At 39.0% G+C, this 24,909-nt stretch overlaps 1 protein-coding gene across 2 annotated transcripts in view; it reads right to left on the bottom strand.

The window, feature by feature from the left end:
* Positions 1-2,719: 2,719 nt before the first annotated feature.
* The window catches only part of LOC120528350 (zinc finger protein 397-like), a 39,218-nt gene continuing 17,028 nt past the window's right edge, over positions 2,720-24,909 (bottom strand). Inside the window, exons 2-4 of one of the 2 annotated variants that reach the window (XR_005633495.1) lie at positions 10,490-11,034; positions 4,316-7,370; positions 2,720-3,341 (exon numbers count right to left, since the gene is read on the bottom strand). Coding sequence is in view for 1 of the 2 variants with exons in the window: in XM_039752492.1 (XP_039608426.1) it covers positions 6,631-7,370; positions 10,490-10,904 (1,155 nt within the window). In the remaining variant the exon portion in view is untranslated. Of the gene's footprint in view, positions 7,371-10,489; positions 11,035-24,909 lie in introns of both variants that reach the window. The other variant, XM_039752492.1, reaches the window with a different exon arrangement.

Genomic DNA, 24,909 nt, shown 5'->3' with positions numbered 1-24,909 from the left:
TGATTGACTTCCTCTCTGTATGCGGAGTCATCGTCATTACTGATGAGGCCCATTACTGTTGTGTCGTCTGAAAATTTTATGATGTGATTCAAGTTATAATTGGCACAGCAGGTGTGAGTCAACAAGTTGAACAGTAGGGGGCTTAGAACAGAGCCCTGTGGAACCCCAGTGTTCATGATGGTAGTCTCAGAGGTGTTTTTCCAAGACGTACTGTCTGGGGAGTGTCTGTGAGGAAGTCTAATAACCAGTTACATAGAGGGGTGCTGATGCCTAGTGGCTCCAGTTTCTTTACCAGGTGTTGTGGGATGACAGTATTGGAGGCAGAGCTGAAGACAATAAAAAGCATCCTCACATGACTATTCTTATTTTCCAGATAAGCCAGTGTCAGATGGGGTGCAGTTGCTATGGCATCATCAGTGGAGCGATTTGGGCAGTATGCAAACTGAAGTTGATCAAATGTAGCAGGCAGTCTGGATGTGATGGAATTTTTGATTAATCCTTCGAAGCACTTCATCATGATGGGTTTGAGTGCTAAAGGGTGATAGTCATTCAGTGATGATGTTGATGATTTCTTTGGCAGAGGAATAATGGTAGTGGCTTTGAAGCGCTGAGGAACAATGGCTTGTCTTAGGGAGATGTTGTAGATGTCTGTCAGAACAACTGTAAGCTGGTCAGCACAGTCTCTGAGTCCCTGGTATGTTGTTGGGACCTGCAACTGTCCATGGGTTGACCCTGCGCAGGGCTCTCCAAACATCAATATGGTCGAGACAGTGTATTTCATCATCCATAGTGAGAGTGGCTTTTATTGCTGTTGTGTTGCTATTGTGAACACTGAAGTCGAAAAAATGTGAAAAACAACACCAAATTAAAATAAAAAACAATTTCTTTATTCTTGGTGTATTAAAGAGACTGCAGCCCAATTTGCCTCCCCTCCGACCAGCTCAGTGCAATATATTACCTACAGTAGTTTATTCATTAGCCAAAGATAAAAAGACGTGGCAGTTCATTTGGAGGTCATACATAGATTGCTGTAAGTTACAGTTACATCCTGATTTATTAAATTCAGGAGCATACAGAGTTTTTTTTACCAAAATAAAGAGCCACCTGGGCACTCACAATCCTAAAGATATACGCCCTTCTAAGTATACACACAAGACCAATTTAAGCAGTTTCTTATAGTCCATTACATTAGTTATAAAGAGATTACATTCTTGTAGCTTTAATATCTTCATTATATTTTGTTTGGTTAGATTAATAAATCCTTATGTATTAATCAATAAGGGACATGCTTCTTTTAGTTTTAAGCAAGAATTCAGAAACTATAAGAACTGGTTTATAATATCATAGGGTGTTCTGTTTGTATCAAGAGATCAGCATATTCTCAAAAAAGAATTCAAGTTAGTCCCTTAAACTGTGCACAAGCTTAATTCTTTTTCTACCTAAATGAAGAACAAATTCATATAGAAGTAAAAATCATAGCTCTCTGCAGCATAATTAATACAAAATGCAGTCCTTTCTGTATGAGGTAACTACTGATAGTCATTACAGTTGATAATGTTTTTCTTCTTTCTCAATTCCCCCCTTTGCACGTAAAATGTGCACATTAAATAATCAGACTTCTGCATCATCATAGTTGAAAAAGGGTCAGGGGATGGAAGAAAAGGTGTGTATTGGGAGTCAGGGTCAGCGCTGAGGATATAAGCCTTAGTAATGGAGGCGTTAATAAACCTTTGTAGAAGGGCTTGGATGCACGGGATAAGACAGCACCTCAAGAGCATGAAAAATGTCAGAGAAATAAGGACAGTTACGAGAATAGTTTTAATCCAACCAGCCCAAGAACCGAACCAATCTTTGGAAGAGATCATTGAAAGAGTCAGGTGTTCCTGAGTTTTCTGCTAATTCGATAGATAGGGAGGTGAGGCTAACTAAAGCACGGGTAAAGGAACTGTCAGGGGCAGTGTTATTAGGAATAAAGGTACAGCAACTGTTGTTGAACACAACACACACAATCCTCACTTTTCAGTTAGGAGCATTTTTAGCATTTACTTCCTGATATTAAGATACACTTGAAAGGACAACCAGGAAGGTTATGTGGATCCATAAAAATATCACAATAAAAAAAGGTTTAGCAGTGCACATACATAACAAGAATCTGTTCTTAATTGTGTAACAGTAACCTTGAACCACTTATATCGCAGATTATCCTCTAAGAAAAAGGGAATGATCCCTTGACAGAGTCCCAAAACAGAAAGTCCAAAAAAATAACATCTTAATGATTCAGTCGACTTTTTACAGTGATAGACGTGCATTCAAGAAAATAGTCCTTCAACCTTCACAGCATGTGGGGTGCAGATAGCAGCACCTGGAATGGTCCCCTCCAGCGAGGTTGATGTCAATGTTTCCATCGGGTGTCCCTGACCAGTATCCAGTTCCAAGGGGCATCTGGAACTCTGTCGGTGGGGGATTGGTCCGCCAAGCCTGATAAACCTATTTGTGGACTTCCTTCAGGGAGACTGAAGAGAAGATGATTGTCCACAGTATGCAGAGTGACATTGCTGATAACCATGCCAACGATCATGGGGCATCCAGTTAAAATTTCAAATTGCGACAGTCCCAACTGCCGATGTGTCCTTCCTCTCAACCCCATCAAGGCCAGGGGTAGAGCATCTGGCCAGGTTATGTTTGTCTGCTCACAGATATTTGCCAATTTTGATTTTAGGATACCACTGCACCCTTCTACAATACCTCCACTTTGAGGATGGTATTTCCGGTAATGATGTACATTTATCCTGAACCAAGTAGTCAGTTCATTTATTACAGAACTTCACAAAATGGGTATCATTATCGGTCTGCAGTTTCTTTAGTATTCCCCATCTTGGAATAATTTCTTTTATTAAAGCTTTAGCCACTGCCTTTGCATTAGAAGAAAAAGCCTCAATCCACCGAAAGAACACATCGACAATCAAACGGCAGTATTGATATCCTTTGGACGATGTTCGTTCAATGAAGTCCATTTGAAGATGCTCAAATGGACCCACTGGTTTCGGGGTAACAGCAGGACTTACCCGAGTTCCTTTGCCTATATTGTACCTTTGACATAGGGCACACAGTATGTAGAATTGTTCAGCATATGCTTAGAACCCTGTGGTTTCCCAATGTGGCTTGACATCCTGAGTCATAGCGTCTTTTCCTGTGTGATCCAGGCCGTGTGCAATTTTTGCCATTCCTGGAAAAGAAGCCTTTGAGAGGAATGGTTTGTTAGTTTGCTTATGGGTCTAGACTCCATCAGAGAGGGATCCTTCTCGGGACCACCTTATCCTTTCTTGGTCAGTGGCGGCGCTCTGTAAAGAAATAATTTGATTATCAGTGTCTTTGTCATCCTTCTGTTAGAATAAAGTGACTGGTGTGTTATTATAGGCGGCCTGGTTAGCAAAGTGATCAGCCAGTTCATTTCCTTGGCTGACTGGGTCTTGTTTCCCAATATGGGCTTAGCATTTAACTATTGCCAGTTTTGATGGTTTTGTTATAGCTTTGAGAAGGGATTCCACTAATTTCTGATGTTGTGTGGGCTTTCCAGTACTGGTTTTGAATCCCCTTAATTTCCATAATGCCCCATGATCATGACAGACTCCAAAGGCATATCTGTAATCTGTGTAAATGGTTATGACCTTCCCTTTGGACAACTGGGAGGCTCGGGTGAGAGCTATTAGCTCAACAGCTTGTGTGCTTAATCTAGAAGTGATTCGATTTACTTCAAGTAAGTTGTCTCCTTTGACCACTGAATAACTGGTGGAGAATGTCCCGTTGTCTAATCACAAGAAACAGCCATCCACATAAAGTACTTCTGTTTCTAGTGGAGTTTCCTGGAGGTCCGGCCTGGGTTTCAGGACCTTTGTTTTCTCATCATGGCAGTCGTGTGGTTCCCCCTCTCCCTCAGTGAGAAGTAAGGTAGCCCGATTCAAAGTGGAGCATCTTTCAATAGTGACATTTGACAGGGTACAGAGTACATTTTAATAGTGTATTGCCCTGGCAGTAGTGAGGTGTGAGGTTTTGGCCTGAACTAAGATGGAGTGAACAACGTGAGGCAGTTTTACTGTGGCAAACCCCAAATGTGGGATGATTTTTTTTCTCTTTAACTAGCACTTTGGACACAGACTTGGCATCTGCGTGCCAGAATGGGAAAGCCTCCACCCAGCGTGACTAAACGTAGATGATTACTAAGCAATATTTATACCCATGAGACAGGGTTAGTTAAAAAATGTATCTGCAGATGTTGAAAGGGTCCTCCGGCATTTGGTGTTACAGTCGGACTTACCTGCAAGCCTTTTCCTACATTAAATTTTGCATGAGGCAGGCCAGTCCAAACTTCTTCTGGAGCTGATCCTCCCGATCTGGCCGGAATCAGTCCTTTTGCTGGTCCTCTGGACGATCCCACTCAGGGAGTCGCTTGGCCGTCTCTGTCCCCGTACAGGATACCAAGAGTCAGACATAATGGAAGACAAACACCAATTTTAAGTAAAAAAAAAACAATTTCTTTATTCTTGGTGAGTCATAGATTCTGCAGCTCCCACTAGCTCAGTGGCACTGACTGGTCAGATCAGATAGCCTGCAGGCAAACGTGGGGTTTCCCTCAATATATCTAGTTTGTGTAATAATAATATATATATATATTGCAGTTCATTTTGAGGTTATACATAAATTATAATAGCTTACGACTTCCTGAATTGAATGTGTACATTGCTTCTTTCAGATAAAGAGGTTATCGGGGAACTCACAGTTTTCAGAAATATGCTCAAATAGTTTTAAGAAAGAATTCAGAAACAGGTCACTACTGCTTTATAATATCACAGGGTGTTCTGTTAGTATGAAGAGGTCAGCATTTTCTCGTCAAAGAATGCAAGTTAGTCCCTTATTCTGTGCACAAGTCTGATTCTATTTCTACCTAAATGAAGAACAAATCACATACAAATAATAAATCATATAACTCTCTGCAGCATAATTAATTCAAAATACAGTCCTTGGTATTGTGAAGAAACTACTTATAATCATTACAGGTAACAAGATTTTTTCTTTCTTTCTCAGATGGTACAAGTTCATTGCTACTCAGATAAGGCCCCATCTCCAAAGCTCCGAAACAAAAATATTCCCCTCGTTGTCAGTGGCACATCCTGGTAGTTGGCACTGCACTGTGGACTTGATTTGAGTTTTCCATTTTTTTTTTATTATTAATTTTTAGTTGTGCTCTGCAGTTTAAGTTATCATCACCGCACAGTACTGTTGCTACCTCATTCTGTTGTCTGGTGTTTGTATTGTTCACCATCTTATGTCACAGCACTGGTGCAGAGATGATCAGTCCCTGTATGGCTGACGTCCTGGCAGTACCATTTCTGAGTCCTTCCAGAAATCTTAAGTGTTGCTGAAGGCGGCTGATATAGGAGGACAACTTCAACATTCACAACAGCTAAGGGGCTTACCGCAAGTAGGCCAATCGTTTATGAATATGAAGGCCACTGCTGTCTGAAAAGAGTTAACCGCATTTAGGGCAACAATGAGATTTTTTCTTGCACCTAGAAGTTGTTGAAGAAGATTCTCGCCGTTTGTGAAATGTGTTGTATTCTAGTGTGCATTCATAAGTGGCTCTGAGGTTACCTTACATCTAGGATCCGTTTGCTACTGTGCGTTTTCTCCACTACTCTCATGTATTTATTAGCTACTTTCAACTGGAGTCCTTTACCATATTCAGAAGATTTTTCATTATCTTTTTTGCCCGAGGATCCAATGGAAAGATCATTTATCATTTCTGGGACAGGCTTTACTTCAATCCGACTTTGTGTGTGTCTCTGAAAACTTTTTCTGGAAGAGCACACTTTACCACATTCAGAACACGTGTATTGCTTCTCTCCAGTGTAGATCCTTCTGTGGCACCTACATGTGTTTGGATGTGAGAATCATTTGCCACACTATGGACAGCAATAATATTTGTCTCCAGAGTGAATTCTCATGTGATCTTTAGGAGTCGTGCTATCTGAGAAAAGCTTGCCACAGTGAGAACAGCTTTGTTTCTAACCAGAATTAATTATTTTATGATTGTGAAGATAATTATTATATGAGAATAACATTCCACATTCACTACAATTGTAAGTAAGGCTTCTCTCCAGTATGACTTGTCGTATGCTCATACAGAGTATTGAGACGTAAGAATTGTTTGCAACATTCCAAGCAAAGGTGAGGTTTCTCTCCAGTGTGACATCTGATGTGACTCTTTATGGTGCTTTGTTGGGAGATATGCTTATCACATTCAGGACAGCAATAAGGTTTATATCCTATATGAGTTCTGATGTGGCACTGAAGTGTCCTTAAATAAGAGAATCGTTTCTCACATTCAGAACAGCAATGAGATTTTTCATCAGTATGGATTTGGGCATTTGGATAAAGACCTTTCTGGCTTGTAAAACATTTGCCACATTCAGAGCATACATACTGTATTTTCGCTTGAGTCGGAGTTTGTGTGTTTACTTGAGATTAGCTAATGTTTAAAACATTTTTCCACATTGAGAACAGCAATATGGCTTCTCCAGTATCAATTTCTGTGTGCCGTTGAAAACAGCATTTGTCAGAAAATTGTTAGGCTCATTCTGGACAATAATGAGTTTTTTCTCCTATGTGGATTTTTCTGTGCCTCTGAAGATTGTCCATACGTGAGAACGATTTACCACATTCTGAACACCAATGAGGTTTTTCTCCTGTGTGGATGATTCTGTGAGACTCAAGACTGCGCTTCATTGAGAACGATTTATCACAGTCTGGACAAAAATAAGTTTTTTGTCCTGTGTGGATTATTCTGTGACTCTGAAGACTGCTTCTCCTTAAGAATGACTTACCACATACTGAACAGCAATGAGGTTTTTCTCCTGTGTGGATTCTTCTGTGACTCTGAAGACTGCTTCTCATTGAGAATGACTTCCCACATTCTGAACAGCAATGAGGTTTTTCTCCTGTGTGGATCCTTCTGTGTTTCTGAAGATAGCTTTTCCTTAAGAATGACTTACCACATTCTGAACAGTAATGAGGTTTTTCTCCTGTGTGAATATTCATATGCCTATTAAGACCACGTTTGTGTTTAAATTGTTTGCCACATTCCAAACAACAATTTTTTCCAGTATGAATTTCAATTTCTTTCTCCACCTGCTGTTCATCAGTTTTGATGGCTTCTGTCTGTGTTGCTCCAGTAGCAGGGAGAGAACTGCACTGCAAAAAGACTGCTGTCTGGTTCTCTGATCCTCTTGCTGATTTCTTCATACCTTTCTCATTGTACTGAAGAGAGGGCTGACCAAATGAAGGTGGAGAGAAGCTGCCATTCTTCTGTACATCTGAAATAACACAAACATTTTAACTATATTTTATCCAGATATGTTTATCCAAGGTGACATACAACATTTGAGACACAATTGGGTACATTTCTCTTGATCTTCCAACTGGAGTACAGGCAGGTCACATGACTTGCTCATGATCACATGGTGTCAGTAGATGAATTTGAACCTGCAATTTCAGGGTTTGATATCCAAATTTCTAACCCACTACCTGCCTTTAAAAATAAATGAAACAGTACAAGTAAAGTGGTGGCACACTGGTTGGAGTTTCTTCCTCACACTGAAGTGCCATTTATGGTCTGGCCTGTCTGTGTGAGGTCTTCACATGTTCTACTGCTGTCTGTTCAACTTCTCCACCTTTCTCTTACATGTGAAAGACAGACCTGATCTGATCAATTGATCACAAAATAAAACCAGTCAATTTTCACTGCAAATGACTTGAACAATAATGAGCAAATTAGATGATCTTAATATCTGATTTTGAATGATAAAAAGCATGCAAGACAAATCTCCAACATTACCAAAATACACAAACACTCCTCGCTGGTCTAACAGTTTTATTTTCTTACAACATGAGATAACAAATTTGTGGTTTGTAATATATATTTCAGAAAGAAGTCACTCATGGAGGATTCTCTGCTAACACTTTCAACAATACAAACCTTATTCAGCATCTGAGAAGTCAACACACTGGTGTGAATAACAAGCTGTTCAAAGGCTGAGGTGACCAGCAAGCTTAGTCTAGCTCAGTCACATACTCTCACTTGGCCTCCAATAATGGCAGCACTTAGAAAACTCAACCTTATAATACTGACAGTAAGAACACCAAAGACTTACTGTGACATCAAAACAGTGGAATTCGTAAGCCTGGACAACCAGCCACTTTCAGTCTTGGAAGATGTCACTTTCAAGATCATTTAGATCCACGATTCCAACAGCTAGTGAGTGTTTGATGACTGATTTATTTGTATAATGAATTAATTGAGGCATTAGATATTTTGACTAAAATCCCTTTTATTAGCCTTTCAGTGAATGTGTAGGTAGATGGGAGGAAAGGGATGCAGAGTTTTACTGAATCACCCCTCTTATTGGATTGTTGGGTAGAATGGTACGAGCCTAGTTTTTAGACCTAAATAAAATAATAATAATGACGCATAATAAGCTTTGAGTGTGAATAGTCATTATACTGCTACAAATTCTGTAACAGATATTATTATCATAATAATTTTTCCCCCCAAATTAAACAATGGTAGAAGGACACGTATTTCACAGATGATTGCAAATCTCAAACACATAAACTGCTTAATGCCGGTGTCTCGACCACACAGACGCACTCATAGTGACAGCCGACAGCCGAGAGAGCCAAAGAAACTCCCCTGCCAACAGAACTGCAGAATGCATGAAGAAATTGTCAATAAAGATAAAAATGATATTTGGTCGGCAGCATAAGAGGTGAATCCTTACCTCTATGAACCTTATACTACAAGAGATGCTGGGCCACTGGCTTTCTGGACGACCAATTAAATTCGTTGTCCTACTTGTGCCCTCCTTTTATGAGTGGAGACAGCGAGGGCCTGTTCAGTACAGCAGCACACGTCGTGGATGACAGGAGGACCAGACTGTCCTCAGATCATGCAGAGATGCTTATAATCTTAGATAAGAACCTAAAGAGGTCACCAAGACTGTCTCGTTTTCTTCTTGCTAGAGTCTACGGCTACAAATATCTAATTGAACATTTTACTTGATTAGAAATTTGGAGTATGATTAGAGGATGGATGGATATGTGTGAATTATGGGTAAATATTCTTAGTGTATGCTGTAGCACTTTATTATGGAATGTGAAGATTATCCATAGCTAAAAATAAGTATATTATTCTGAATAGAAAAAAAAAGATATTATTAATATTAGCAGTTCCTAATATAATGGGTCATCAATAACAGCTCTTAAAACTCTGATCAGAGCCTTCCTACCCAATAATGTGTTTGAATTTGGGTTTTCTCTTCTTAATTGTAATATATGTGATGATATTTACATCCTCTAGAACATAATCTGACCTAAAATCTAAACATACAAATATATCCGCTTGTGTTAGGGGGCACAGTGTTTAGCACAACTGCTTTATTGTTCAGGTGTCCTGGGGTCAAATCCTGCCCATAGTTGTTCTACACAGGGTCTCTGAATGGCATTTCTGGTTATTCTGGTTCTTCCCCTCATGCCCAAAAACATGCAGGTGAAGTGGAGTGGCGACTCCAAATTGACCCGATGTGACTGTGGGAGACCGAAGGGCCCAAGATCATCCCCAAATGAAGATTTCAAACCACTGCCAACTTGTCCAGGCCATGCTGCCCCAGCAAGTTCAGGCTAACAGCGGAACACAAGATGCTGAAAGAATGTCCTCATGGCTCGTACAGGTAGCTCTTGTCACCCTTAACGTCAAAGTGCACGAGATTACCATTAGAAAGATGAGGCACATATTAGGTGGGCACTGACTTGAGCAAATTCACTCTGATTTAGTGTACAGGGATGAGGATTTGATTTTTATTTCTTTCTTTTTGTGGTCATTTCTACCTTAATTGACACACAATTTAAGAAATATAAATGTCTTTAACGATAGATAGACAGACAGACAGACACTTTATTAATCCCAAGGGGAAATTCACATAATCCAGCAGCAGTATACTGATACAAAGAAACAATATTAAATTAAATAGTAATAAAAATGAAAAAAAATGAAAAAAATTAAAATAAAATTAATGTTAGCATTTACTCCCCCGGGTGGAATTGAAGAGTCGCATAGTGTGACATAGTATGACTTTGGATATTCTCATTGAACGTCATGCACTGCTGGCCTAACATACGTCACAGCTTCAGTCAAAGCCTCATGATGTTTAAGTCATGTGCTCAACACTTTAGATCTTTCCTTATTCACCCAAATTTTCTAATTTATAATTTTTTAGGTAACCTACTGTTTGTTATCATTCACCTGAGCAGGTGGTCTTTATCCAAGTTCAATGAACCGTGTTTTCCACTCTTATTTCAATCCCCTAGAATCATCAAAGTGCCCACCATTAGAAATTATAAACACTCTCTTTCTTTTATATTTAATCACATTACTCACTTATTCCAACACTCCCAGGTGACTCTTCTCCTTCTCTCCCATTTCCCTCGGTGATTTTCTCTTCAGATTCTAATAACTCGAATTTCAGCTCTGCAAAATTCTCGTGTGTAGACAGTCGTCCTGTATTAGTGGACGAGGGATGTAAACTGGATGGAGATTCTTCACAGGCACCTTGCTTGAAAATATCCTCAGTTTCATGCTTTTGAATATCAAGACCAACAATGAAATCATTCAAATCCTCAGCTTTAATGGCAGCAGTCACCCCCTTGCACTCCTCCTCCACTTTAAAAACTGAAATTCTTTCTTCGTGATCCTCCAGCTTCACACACACATCCTCTGGTGTGAGCCGCTCACAGTCCTCTTCTTTAATGTCCACCGTTCTTTCATCCACGCCATCTTCTTTGGCAGAGGCCATGCTCTGTGGGAAACTCTTCACTTTCTTTAATTGTCTGTCCTTCTCTTCGGAGATTCACTTCTCACATGGACAGCCCTGAGCTGGAGGCCATTAGACACCTCAGTGTATGAACAAGTGAAATGGGAAAGTCCTGTGAAAAATAAAAGTATAGAATTAATTTCATAAAGTCAATAAAAATAATGAGCACACTTCAGGGTCACAGTGCCCTCCATGAGGTTTGGTTCAAAGACACTTTTCTCTTGATTTCCTACTCTGTCTCACAGTTTAAAATTACAAATCAAACAATTCAGATGTGATCAAAGTGCCCTGCAGACCTTCATTAAAGGGGATTGCCATACGTTTCAGTCCCACCGTGCAGATATGCAACAATTTATCTACACGGCACCATCATGTTTGGACACAGCAATGGCAGGTCTATTAAAGGGTCATATTTAGGGCTTTGTTGGCTACAGAGTGACATAAATGTCAAACAGGAGGACAAGATCTTCACATCATTGACACCTTCACATGTTTCAGTGCAGGAAGTGTTGTAAAGACAAAGAGACCATCAGAAATTATGACACAATTCATTCATTCGTTCTCAGATAAGAGTACATGGAGCTCCACAGAAACTACTTAATGATAATGGTGGGGAATCAGAGAGATGGCAGAGAATATTAACATTGAAACAAAGACCACCACTGCATACAGTCCCTGGGGTAATGGACTACCCGAGATACACAATCAGACACTCACAGAAATTATACAGAAAGTGATAAAGAATACTGGATGTGACTGGTTAGTGCCAGATTAGTGCCACAGGGCACTAATGGTAAAGAATACCATGCACAATATTTATGGGCAGGGGCAGTCCTAGCCTGTTTGGTGCCCTGGGCAAACACTCCCTCTGACGCCCCAACCAAATGCCAGTGCTCCCCCAGCACCCCTACCCTCAGCGTTCTAATAAAGACTGAACAAAATCAGTGCAATAAAACAAACTATTGGAAATGTAATGTCAAAAAGAGACAAAATCAAATTTTACATTTATACAGCACCAGAATATTTCGTTATAGTGTAAAGAGTTTTCACTTTAGTACCATCTCCAGTCATCAGTTCACCAGGTCACTAACAACTACATAAACCTTTTCTCTCAGAGCTGCAGTCCGTTTATTATTTCTGGTTAACTTTCCCCGCCTACCACTCTCTACTACGCGAGTCAATTGCATTATTAAGTTTGCACACAAACATATATATCCATACAAAAACACTCTTACTAACTCAAATCATTTTATCAACATGTTCAAAATCTCATTGACGATATTTTACTATTTTAAAGCCTGTAATGTGCACTCCAATTATGGTGAATTTGCTAACCTGTGATAAAGAATAGAGAGAGCACACTCATTGAGCTGGCGTCAGCTTCACACAGGCGGATTTATTCTTCCTGTTTGTTGTACTCTGCTCTATGGTGCTCGCACAAGGAGCGCCCATCTAACGATTTTTGCGATTTCGCACAACCCAGGAAAAATTAATTGTGACATAATGGGCTTGGATTGACAATATTATGAATAAAATGTGCTTTATTTGGAAGCACCCCGCTCCCCCCCTCCCCTTTCGACAGGTTGTGTGTGAGACTTCAACACAGCAGCAGCAGGCACACCGAGGGCCCTCGTGCTCACTTCCCAAATATATGAGTGTGATAGAATTGAGAAAACACATTGGTGCAAATTATAAGTCTATATAATAATGTCTGGTGCTTCTGTGTTTGTTTTTATCTTGCGAGCTGGTTATTAGATGCCGCACCAGCCAGCCAGAGAATCCCCCACCACCCCACCCCTCTCCTCCCTGTGCGGCAAGCAGCAAGCGCACCTCGCCAATGGAGGGCGCTCTTACTCCCTGCAAATGGGCAATAGAAAACCGATCAATGCCCATGAAATCCTAAAAATTTTGCTGGCATGATGTCGGGGCAGCATGAGCGCGCACATAAAATATATATATTTTTTTTTTTCTGGCAGATGCCCAAGATGCCGTCCCCACCATGATGCCACACTGGTCAATGGCCCATGTCACCCATATCAAAAACTGCCACTGTTTGAGTACAGCTCACATCAGCCGGTGTTTGGCTGTAATCCACTGACCTTGTGTTCTCGTGGACAGCCCACCCGCCCTAGAAGGTACCACTAGTAGTGTGTCAGTGGAGCACATATTCCAGCGCTGCACACTCCAAGAAGAGCATTTACTGAAGCCGAGTTTTCAGACCAAATACGGAGAGCACTCCAGAGACAGGTTAATTCTGAAAATGATAAATCTGAGACAAAGTGGACGACAAAAGAGTGGACTGTGCAGAATGGAAAGGACCTGCAGATGTCATTGGACAGGATGGAGTTGTGAAATGTGTCAGACGTGGAGGTGCTCTTGGACGGGCCCACCATTCTAGACTACGTAAAGTCAACAGTAAAGGTGACAATCGACATACCACCAGCAGCGAGAGGGATGAAGAGAGAGATTTATCTAACACTACATCCGATAATGAAGACACTGGAGATGAGAAGGAGACTCTAAACTCTTCAGTCCCAGTAGAAGATGTTGAAGTTGAGCAAACTCACAGGTTAAGACGGAGTCATTGTGTTTGTCTAAAAAAGGGGCAAACTGTGAGGAATGTGGGCAGTGATGGTGGCATACAGATGAAGTATTAGATTGGGCTGGCAGAACAAAATTGGTAAAACTTAGAGTTTACTGATCCTGACAGCACTGCTGACACAGAAGGGTCTATTGACACATCAGGTGTGGATAATCTGCAAGTTGAACCAGAAACTAATGAACTGCAACTATGGGAATTGTGTGTGGAAATCATGGAGATATCAGCCAAGTCGGCAAAACAGGAAGAGATAAGCAGCTGGAAAAGAAAAAGGAGCATTTGAGAAGGTGGGAAACCTCAAGATGGATATGCCCTTTAAAAAGAGACTTCAGCAGGAATCGTACCTAAAGACCACCTAGTGGCACGAGGGTCTGAGGGGCAAGATATGAGTGGGCTCAACAGGGATTCACAAACATGGGCATCAGAATCTGCTCACCAAGGTCTCGGAGGCGGCACTGTCAGTTAAACACTAGAATTACTAGAGTCTACGAAAAAAGTGGTAGATCCGTCCCACCTTAAGTCGCTTCTTAAAACTGTTCTCACCTCTCCGCCAGCCTCCTTTGTCCTGTAAATGTGCCAATAAAAACAAACTGCAAGCAGCCAGCTATTCCATCCCCCCACCGACTCAGAACGTGCACAAACTTCTCCGAGCTCATGCCTTGATTATCTGGGAGTGAAGTGCTGGAGTTTTAGAGTGGCAATAATAGATTGTTATTTGGAGCACACACATTTCATGTGTGTTCCGTTTCTACAGTAATCTGTGTAAACACAATGTTAAAACAGAAACTTTTTCATATTTTACTAATAAATGTTACAAAATGTAGGCATAAACTATAAAATGTGTGAAGCCTGAAGGCCAAAGATCAAATAAACACTTTCATAAAAGGTTCAAGAGTTTTCCATCAGCTTCCGTGGGGTGCTGGTAAGATTTCGTCACTTAAAGCGCCGCAGACTTGCTGTACCTCAAGAGATCCGAGTTCAAATCCCCGTTGGGGGGAAAATGTATTTATTTTTAACCTTTGCCATTCAGCCTGCCTGAACTCCCTGTCTATCTATATAGTAATAACAGTAATTTTATTATTATATAGGAGCTTCCTTTCTACCTATCTATATATCTATCCCCTTAGCTGTTTTTTTATATATCTATTACATAGTGTCTTCCCTGTTTATTTATATATCTAGTGCCTTCTCTGCCTATCTGTCTGTCTGATTGCATATAGCGCTGAACTTACTGCTCTGTACTATTCTGTCCTCTGCATGTCCTGGAGTACAAAAGAAACAGAAACATGTGCGAGCTGGCAAGATCGGGGAAAAAAAACACGTGGTCACTGATTACAAACCGCAAGATGAATGAAAGAGACAATATATGTAAAAACATCATCGCACTAATGCATTTTTATTTGAAAACGAACAGCGTCAGATCGGGTTTGAATATGCGCCTCATCTGACGCCATTCGTTTTCAAATAATATTGCATGTACTGAACTATTTTAGAATAAAAACATACATTTTATTTCAGTCAGTCTGTAAGAGGCAATGTAAATGCATGATAATTGTAAAGGTTAGCTTTTTTTTTTTTTTTTAAATTCAGTTCCATTCTCTCAGTCGTGTTTACGATCCACCCCACCCCCCCATCGGACACTGCTGTTTTCACATAAAGACACGGTATAACTCAAATGTGATTTATTTGGAGACGCGCTATACTCGAATGTTATTAATATATAGGAAGAAAGTACAGTGTCAGGTGCTCATTCAGTGTAATAGGAACCATAGCACAGAGAGCTGTGTACACTGCAACAAGTACACATGTCGTGAATGTAGGAAGGGTGTGTGGGAATTGTTAATATTTGAATGTGATGATTTTATATAGCACGGATCGGAAATCAGCAGTTCTTAGCATTGCACCACGCAAGCTGTCGTATCAACCGCCTACTGTAACTTGCTTTATTTTTTCTTCACTTACAGTCTAGAATAAAAGTGCACTTGTTTTGTTATACTTGTACACCAACATATGTTCCTGTGTTTGAGCAACACGGACATGCTCAAAAAAAATAGACGTGTAATGCCATGAAAACTGCATGCAGGCACTTCAGTTCACAAGCATTGGTACGAGAATGCAGTCACAAGTACGCTGCAGAGCTACAGTGTGTCTTTATGTGAAAACAGCAGTGTACGGTATGGGGTAGGGAAGGATCCTAAAACACGACTGAGGGAATGAAAAGTGAATAATAAAAAAAAAAAACTAACCCTTACAAGTATCATTAATTACACACCGACATCAAATGTATGTTTTTATTCTAAAATAGTAAGAACAACAGCAGTTCTCAAAAACTTTTGATTACTAGTCAGCGGCTGATACCATTACGCTACCGTGCTAGCTGTAGTAAGTATGTGTCAATGTGGCATGCTAAGGCGGCGTTTTTTCTGCAGTTATATTTTTGAATAAAAGCGCACTTGTACAGTTATATTTGTACCTTTTGTGAAAGTGTTTCTTTGCTATTTGGACTTCAGGCTTCATACATTATATAGTTTATGCCTACATTTTGTCATTTACTACTACAATATAAAAAACGTTTCTGTTTTAACAATGTGTGTACACAGATTACTGTAGAAACGGAACACACGTGAAATAATGATCTATTATTTCCACTCTAAAACTCCACTTCACTACCAGATAATCAATCAAGGCATGAACTGGGAGAAGGCTACTTGCAGCTTTTCTTTTATCAGCACATTTAGATTACAAAAGACGATGGAGGAGAGGGGAGAACGGTTTTAAGAAGCGATTTAAGGTGGGACGGACCTACGAGTTTTTTCGTAGGCTCTGGTAATTCTAGTGTTAAACAATGAGGACAGACACTTTAGCTCCAGCCCATAATAGTCGAGTCGCGGCTCTGCTGAGCTATGCAGTTTTCACATTTTTATGACTTCATCTGGTTGGATGCAAACAGCCCTAATGGGCTCACCACTATCCACTATTTTTCGTACGTAGATTACTCGTTTAGCCGGATGTAATTGTTGACGATTTGGCCCGACGAGTCTGTTGGTTTTTCAAAACTCTGGCTGGAAGTGTTGTCATAGCAACACATCCTAATCCTCAAACCTGTTCGGAGCAGGTCTGTTCTGTGTAAACAAGGATTAGCTTACACACGTAATCAGTGACGGTGCGTGAAATTCATCCAGTCATAGCTTCGCCGTTCATGAATGAGCGACCAATTGATATTGGTGCGCAAATTATATGAAGAGAATTTCATATAGAGAGGGTTTTGCGCAATTTGCAAGATCCTTTATTGCTCTTGGAGGAAATTATTTTCAAAAGATACCGCTTTAGCCGAGGGGGAATATTGAACCTCAAATATTTATTAGCACCTTATATTCGAAGTCAAACTAGGCGAAGTCAGGCTCTCACAACCACACAGACAGTATGCATTGCTTTGAGGTTTTTGCAAGTGGCACTTTTTCTATATACCGTAGGTAATGTAGAAAATCTATCTAAAAGTGCAGTTTGCCAGGCAATTCGTACAGTCTGTTGGGCTCTGAAATATTTCCTTCGGGTTTTCATAGCATTTTCTGGACACCTGCGTGTGCAAATAATAAAAGAGGCATTTCATGCCATTGCAGGTACACAGACAAAAACAACCACAATTCCATAAAGAATCTCACAATCAGCCTAACATTCTCATTACCCAGGATTTCCAAATGTGATTGGGGAACATGCACTGTAAAAAATCCAAGAGAGGAAATTTTGAGGTTATTAAGAAAAAAATGTTGTCCTAAAACAGAAAAAGGCGTTGACTGGATGAGTATGTCATTTTTGCCATTCAACATAAACATATTTTATTAAGTGAAATAATTTTTCTATACTTGGTCAGCTTTTCAGGTCTGACAAAAAATAAAATGTTTGCTGAGCAAAATACTGGTACTTTTCATTTTCTGGGCATGCGCTTCTTGTGGAGTGAATTTCTTTGCAAGAATTTGTCATACATTATCGGGTATAAGTGAAGTTGTACATTTCGTTATGTGAGATTTGTTTTTTACTAATGAAAACTCCTTTTGTTCAGTCAGCCAATCAGTCATTTTCTAAGTCGTTTTGTCCTGAACTTTTTAAAATATACTTTGAACATTAATTTTTAAAGAAAACTAAACTGAATCTTGCTTACAAGGTAACATTCATTTTTTTTTCTCTGAACATATTTTAAATTAAAATCCTTTTCTAACACACCTCTGCATTCCATAATTTATCACTTCCACGATTAGCTACTGTCTGCTTTCAGCCACATTTGCTAGTAAGCCGTATTAAGTTATTTGAAATCCTTTGTCTAAACTCATGCTTTTTTCAGAATTGGTTGTACAGTTCTTTAACCTGTACGTTACGGGACTTAGTCGGCTTACCGTAAGAGTGTGTTAACACAGCAGTGGTTTCCTGCATTATTTTGGCATACGGCAGTGAATGCATTACACGCCAGTAAAATGAGTTATGTTGCAAGGCCCATTATATCATCGTGGAGGAGTGCCGTGCATTTTTAAATGTGAAATGCTGCTTCCCCCACCCCCGAGTCTCCGCGTGAAACAAGCATTTTATGTATCCTGCATATCACATGCATATTTTGAGGAAAAGTGGTGACCCTATGCTGGCTACTTATACAGATAACTATCCTCTGGCAGACAGCGCGCTTTCATAAAATACAAGAAAGCTGCTTTACGTTCATACGTGCCCGATATTGCTTCTGTCCTCGACGTATCCTCAGGATTGCAATCGTCATGAATGCCATCGTAGTAACAGAACAATTACACCGAAGCACAGGTCACATTGCTCAACACAACATTCTGAATAACACACCGAAACACATAAACCCACGAGCACCAAAGCGCAAAAACACACGGAAATAACATTATTTTAAAACAAAACGTGTAGCTCAAAATGCTTTGCACGAAGTTAAAGAAAAAAAAAAAAGCAAAACTGTAAATAGATTAATTTAATACGACTATTACATTTTTTAATGTGTGTGGCGTTCTCAGAAAATTGTAACACATCTATGCAGTTCTCCAGTTGGATGCATGTTCAAGTTTTAACAGCGGGTATGTCTGCCTTGAGTGAACGGTCACTTTAGTTTACAACATTCTTTGTCGGTCATCAGATTAATGCAAGTACTACTACGTTTTTAGTTTTGAAGCTTTACATATACTATTTAATAATATTGTAAATACATAACACTTTGTTGGTTTTGTTTTTAATTTCAGATGTTTAATTCTCAACAAAAGTCAATGCAGTGCCGCTATTGTAAATTTTCCACGTAACAGCAAGACATCCTGTTTAAACACTACAGGCTTAATCATTGGCAAGCCAGTAGAGATGGTTTTCCCCGTTTACATCCAGAATATGTTTGTACATTTAAGACGACAGGAGCTTTAAAAACACATCTATGGATCGTAAATCAAACAAGTGTAGTGAAAATGCCACACTCTCCTGTGAAATATGTGAATTTAAGGATGTTTGCTCCCAGGCAGCATTTTTTCGTCATTTGGGAAGACATCTTCAAAATCATGAAGAGGGTTCAATGTCCATTTTTAAATTGTGATTGTAGCAGTGACAACCACTCTACATTCAGAGCTCACAAGACCAAGAAGCACAAATACTGCATGTTCCATGACTTTAAAACATCTGTTTATGGTAGAAATAGTATAGATGATGAATTTGCTGCATCGTTATCACAAAGTCTGCTAAGTGGAGCAGATGAAATGCAAAGTGAAACTCAGACTTCAAGCTTAGAATCTGTAGAGGAGGAGATGCTTGAACACAAGCTTGCAGCTTTGTTTTTTACACGTAAGCACAGTTGCATGTTTCAAAAAGTGCCTGTCAGCATATCATTGACAGTGTATATTTTAAGAACAATTTCAGTGTAATTGAACCTGTTGAATACGTATTTGGTAAAGAAATGCACTTTTATTTACATTCCTCATTTAAAGGCTCTGCTAACTTTTTTGGATTGACCTGAAATATTTGAGAAAATGTTTCCAATCAGAGAGAGCATACAAGGTCAGTATTGTTCATGTTTTGATGGAAAATACTTCAAAGACAACAAGCTTTTAAAGTGGCCAAGATTTCAGACTTCTAATGCAATGTAACATTGCATGAGACTTTATATAGAAGAGGAATGATTTGGTCTGTTGGCGACTGTAATGGGTTTCCAGAGTTTGGTCAAATTCATAGTATTGTGATTCTGGGTACAGAGGTCTCCTTCATAGTGGAGAGACTTACCTCGTGGTACTTTGAACACTTCAGAGCATATGAGATTATTAAAAGTTCATACAGTGACGTAGCCATTGTGAATCCACAGGATCTCAATGATTTCTATCCACTCGCTGCATACAGAGTTGGTGAAAAGCTCATGTTATCAGCTAAGAGATTTTTACTTTGTTAATATTTTATCTTTTTGGAATATTAAACACTTTCTGCTGCCCTCCCACAGCTTGCTATGTTGCTTCAGGTTATTATATCTCCTGACAACATCAGGAAACTGTCTGTTCCTACCCTATCCACCATGGATGAACTTTACACCATTCACTGTGAGAAACTACAAATAGAGAAGGGCTTTGTCATTCAGTATGAAGACCCTGACTTCAACAATCAGCTTTGTAACTTCCATGACATCACAGAGCTGCCACCAGACAAAGCTACTTTAAAACTTCATTGGGAAATTGTTTTAAACACAGTATTAGAGGATACCGACTTGTCCGACATTACTCTGGACACTGCAAGCGTGTCATCAACCAAATCGTCTTCCTCAACAGCCTTGTCAGGTTCAGAACAACCTTCTGCCTCTCCATCTAGGTCGGATCAGTGGCCAAGCAAGTTTCCAATACCTTCATTCTCCTTCGATGTAGAGCTAAGGCTTCAGAAAGCCAATGAAAATTTTAAAAGACATTTCACAACCCTAAATATCTCAAGAGACATTAAAATGCATCTTTTTGATAAGTTGGCAGAAACAATATATTCATACAAAGAATATCCCAAGGACTCTGAACTAGAGAAGGTAGCTTCTGCCTTAGTAGAAAAACATCCCTGTCTTAAAGCTCCAGCATCCGATACTGGATGGGAAGGATGGAAAATTAATTTTAAAGTTTAAAATTGCAAATTATCGTCAGAAACTCCGCTATGCTGGATGCACCGAAATGACAGTAAATAGTCATTCAAGGCAGTATCTGTCAAGAAATTCCCTAAAGAGGCCCCGGCGATCTGAACTAAACTGCCTCCCTGACCATCCTGTTGGTTTAGATGAAGAAACCCTTGAGAATGAAAGGGCATCAATGGAGGGAGTGGTGAAAAAGAGAGACATTAACCTGAGTGTCTTAAACTCCAAGATGGAGTTGACATTTTCCTTCAGAAGAAAGGAAATTGTACAGGATCAGCCAATGGTATCCACAATTAAACAGCGATGGGCAGGACTTTTCGTTGAAGAACAGGTAAATAGTTTATTAAACTTCAGATGTCACGTTAACATCTTAAACACACTTGATCTGTTTCTACAGTTCATTAACTCAGTCCTCTCTCACTGTGTCTCTTACAAATACGTATGTGCAGAATTTCGACGCATTACCCGTGTTGATCTGAGGTTAACACTTCTAACATCATTGGACAGTTATACTATGGACTTGCTTAAGATGTGCAGAGGTAAAGTACGACAATCAGGAGAACAAGAAATGGAGAATCTACTAGAGAAACTGGATATACAGGTAGATAATATACTTAAAGTAATGCAAAATTTTCAAGTACAGAGTAATACAGATTTTTCTTTTTGGCTTCATTGAGATTTGATCTGTGTGTCATAAGCTAAGCAGTCTCTTTCTTCTCCATTCATTGACCTTATCTTGTGTTGGTTTTCTTTTCTTTTGCTGTTCTTTCACAGACCACAGACTTCCCAGCACACAGGAGAGACCCTGTTCTTCGGGGTCTTCCCTTCTATCTAAGAGAGCGGGCTTCAATTTCAAAACTATCCTGGTAATTTGCTTTCCTCATTTTATGGTATAACAGTTTGGCCTTTTTATGGGGGCGTAATTTGCATGATATACACATAACTTGATATTTTGTTACAGTTTATGTGATGTCCATGACAAGGGGTCATTTTTATTAAGTGTCTAATATTATTTTATGTCTTTTGTAGAATACAGAACGATTAGAGACTCATGCAAGGAACATCACAATGGGGATTTTAGAGGTGGACGAGAATGCTGTCCCTTCAAGATTGCTCTCCAATGTAGTAAATGTTCTCCTTGTCCTTGAAGAGGAGGTGGTTATGGAGAACTTGGGCAACTTTACAATTCTGTTTGGCCTACTGTATGTTCTTAACATGGACTATCGCAAGGACCTTAAATACACATTTGAGGTGGTCCAGAAAGTGTTGCTGCACCTTGGAAATGACTGCACTGCTAGAGTGCAATCTCTAAAAACCAAACTATTGCAAATGTAATACGAATGAATACATGACACCTCCAGACAATTTTGACAGTTTTGGGCATCTGTTTTTGAAGGAAAAAAAAGTCTTTGATCACTGTTTTCAAATGTTAAGTTAAATGGAGTTGACTGTTAAATGGTCTAATTACTTATTTGATGTATTTGTTTTCTAAACAACTCTCTAAATTTTCTTGATTCCGAGATTTTGAATTCCCATTATTGCGTATTTGCTAATGAATGACCTTGAGTTACAAGATAACTGCCAATATTTTTATTGCTGTTATATGTTTGGTAAATTCTGTTCAACTGTTTTTGACATAATTTATAGTTTAAATATTGTTCACGTGTAGTGTCACCATTCTACTGCTCTTTTATAGGGCATTCTTTCCAGGTTACATGCACAAAATATTGCAGCTACACAGTTATAAATGCTGATAATAGCATAAAGTGATTTGTTAATAAAACATTTAAAGAACTTAATTTTTGTCTTGCATTATTCATTAAATGCTGTATGTGGTATTAATTTGAAGAACATAAAATGTACAGTTGTGTTTAAATTTGTATACTGACTTTGTAGTTAGCTAAATTAAATGACAGTAGCTAATACAACATAAAATACAAGCTGATCTGATGAGTACCAAACATTTAACTGACACAACATATTTTATTTGAGCCAACATGGTAAGAATGTCAACACAAATAAAAATAATCAATTTACACAGCTTTAATTTGGTGAACTAAAATTTTTGAGTGCAACAGGTCACTAGAAAATTTTAAGTTGGAAAGGACAAATTATTTTTTTACAGTGTGGGACTGATGAGAGGAGTTTGATCAAACATTATTCGGAAAATGTACCTCTCATCCTGATCAATAATCAGACACAGTGTCTTCGTCAAATATCTTCATCACCTCCATCAATATCTCGTTGGTCAGACACAAGTTCTTGGGATATGACATTCCCTGAAACTGACCCAACCAAAAAAGAGGGCTATATGGAACATACCTATGGCACACATTGAGGACAAATCTATGCAATGACCATCCTTTACATAAAATGAAGTGACCACTGCATCTGAGGAGAAACTTTCCCCTGGAATGTACTCAGAAACAGGGCGATGGGCATTTTCTTGGAAAGCCAACTCTTCTGCAGGGGTTAGGTCTGGACAGCGTGGACCTCCACCTGTTTTTTGCTTGTCTGCCTTCTTATTAGCTTTAAAATTATTATTATTTTTTTATTTATATATGATTCTTTATGTCAACAATTCTTTAGTTATATAGCAATATTTACCAGTTTTTCTTGTACTTCACTTTAACCTGTTCCTATGTTCTCCTTGTGCTCACGTTTGATCTGGAATTATGACATATTAAATAATAATTAATCTGACACATAGGAAATGAAACGCTGCATTCAGTAAGTACAATGCGCGCTACTTAGCGTTTAATTTGTCGGCCACTTTTTGACAGCCGTCTTTTCTGGTTTGGGCTGATTTAGCAGTGTTACCCCTTGTGCATATTAAATCTTGAAATTCTTGATATCCTTCGAGTAAAAGGTCCTGGTCCACTTGTGTGAAAAAATGCGCCCGTTCTTTCGTCATTTTGTTGCAGCCTATCAGAGACTTGCTGATCATGTTTTCTAGACTCAATATATGTGAGCTTTTCACTCAGCGCGCATTCATCTCGGATGATTAGATTCAGCTAAACTAATCTACTGCACCGCTGCGTTTGAAAAACCGACTCATCCCGGATGTGTTTCACCGGCATGAACTCATTCAAGATGAGGCATCTGATCTCGGATGATATAAGCGACGTAAGGAAAATACCCCCCTGTTCTTCATTTAACACGGCCATCTCTAGTAAGCAAAAAAAAAAATTAAAAAAAAATTAAAAAAAAGTGTACAGAAATACTGAAAGTAGTTGTAAACGATAAAAGACATTAAATAAAACAATACCGTTTCAAATATCACTAGAAGTACTCATAATGCCATGCCAGCTGTAGATTTTACTGTATCCCTCCAGCAGCACTAGCTTGTGTAATGTTTGTATTTTTATTTCCCATTTAACAAATGAAAATCTCCCTGTTACAGTGAAACCGCACGAGCATCTTAAAAAAACAAAATTATTTAAAATTATTTCTAATAGGACTCTGGGCCAGTTCTAGACAGGCATATTTAAGGGGGCAGACAGAAATGTGAAGGGGGCACATGGTGGCGATGGAGGCGGGAAAGGGATGGGGGTGCTCTGGATAACTGTTTTTGTCATGTCATTGGATTGCAATTTGTCAGGCCTCTACCCTAAGACCTGTCCAACTTGGGTGTCCCACCTGAAGGCTAAACTTCTGCTGGTGTAGCTCTTAGGGTCACTGAGGCACGCAAACCCCCTGACCACGATAAGGTGGCAATCCTTCAGGATTAAAACTGAAAAATAAAACAAAAAATAAAATAAAATATTCCTCATCAGATTATAACAACTAAAAACATGACATTTACCTTAATTGGATGGCCTATGTCAAATATATTCAAACCCAACAATAACACAACTCCCTATTGCCAATATTAGCAAAACTTAAAAAGGGTAGGCCAAGGTATAAAAAAAAAAATATAAAAAGTCTTGAAAAATAAAACTGAAAAATAGAATAAAAAATAAATAATGAATAAAATATCCATCCAGATCTTTACAACCAACAATATAAATTTTATCTTAATTGGATGGCCTAATTCTCAAATAAATTTGCAAAATAAAGTAAGAGTAAAATAAGACCTCTTAATATAGCCAATATTTACAAACCTAAAAAGGGTTGTCATAGTAATTTAAAAAAAAAAACAAAAAAAAAAACAATTCACCATGTCTTTTCCTACAATTCTCAAACTAATTTGTAGAACACAACAGATTCAAAACAGAACATTTGAACTTTTTTCTTCTTTTTTTATCTTGTTTTCA

The sequence above is a fragment of the Polypterus senegalus genome, chromosome 4 (genome assembly GCF_016835505.1).
Source record: "Polypterus senegalus isolate Bchr_013 chromosome 4, ASM1683550v1, whole genome shotgun sequence".
Taxonomy (NCBI): domain Eukaryota; kingdom Metazoa; phylum Chordata; class Cladistia; order Polypteriformes; family Polypteridae; genus Polypterus; species Polypterus senegalus.
This window is presented reverse-complemented; position numbering and strand designations above follow the sequence as displayed.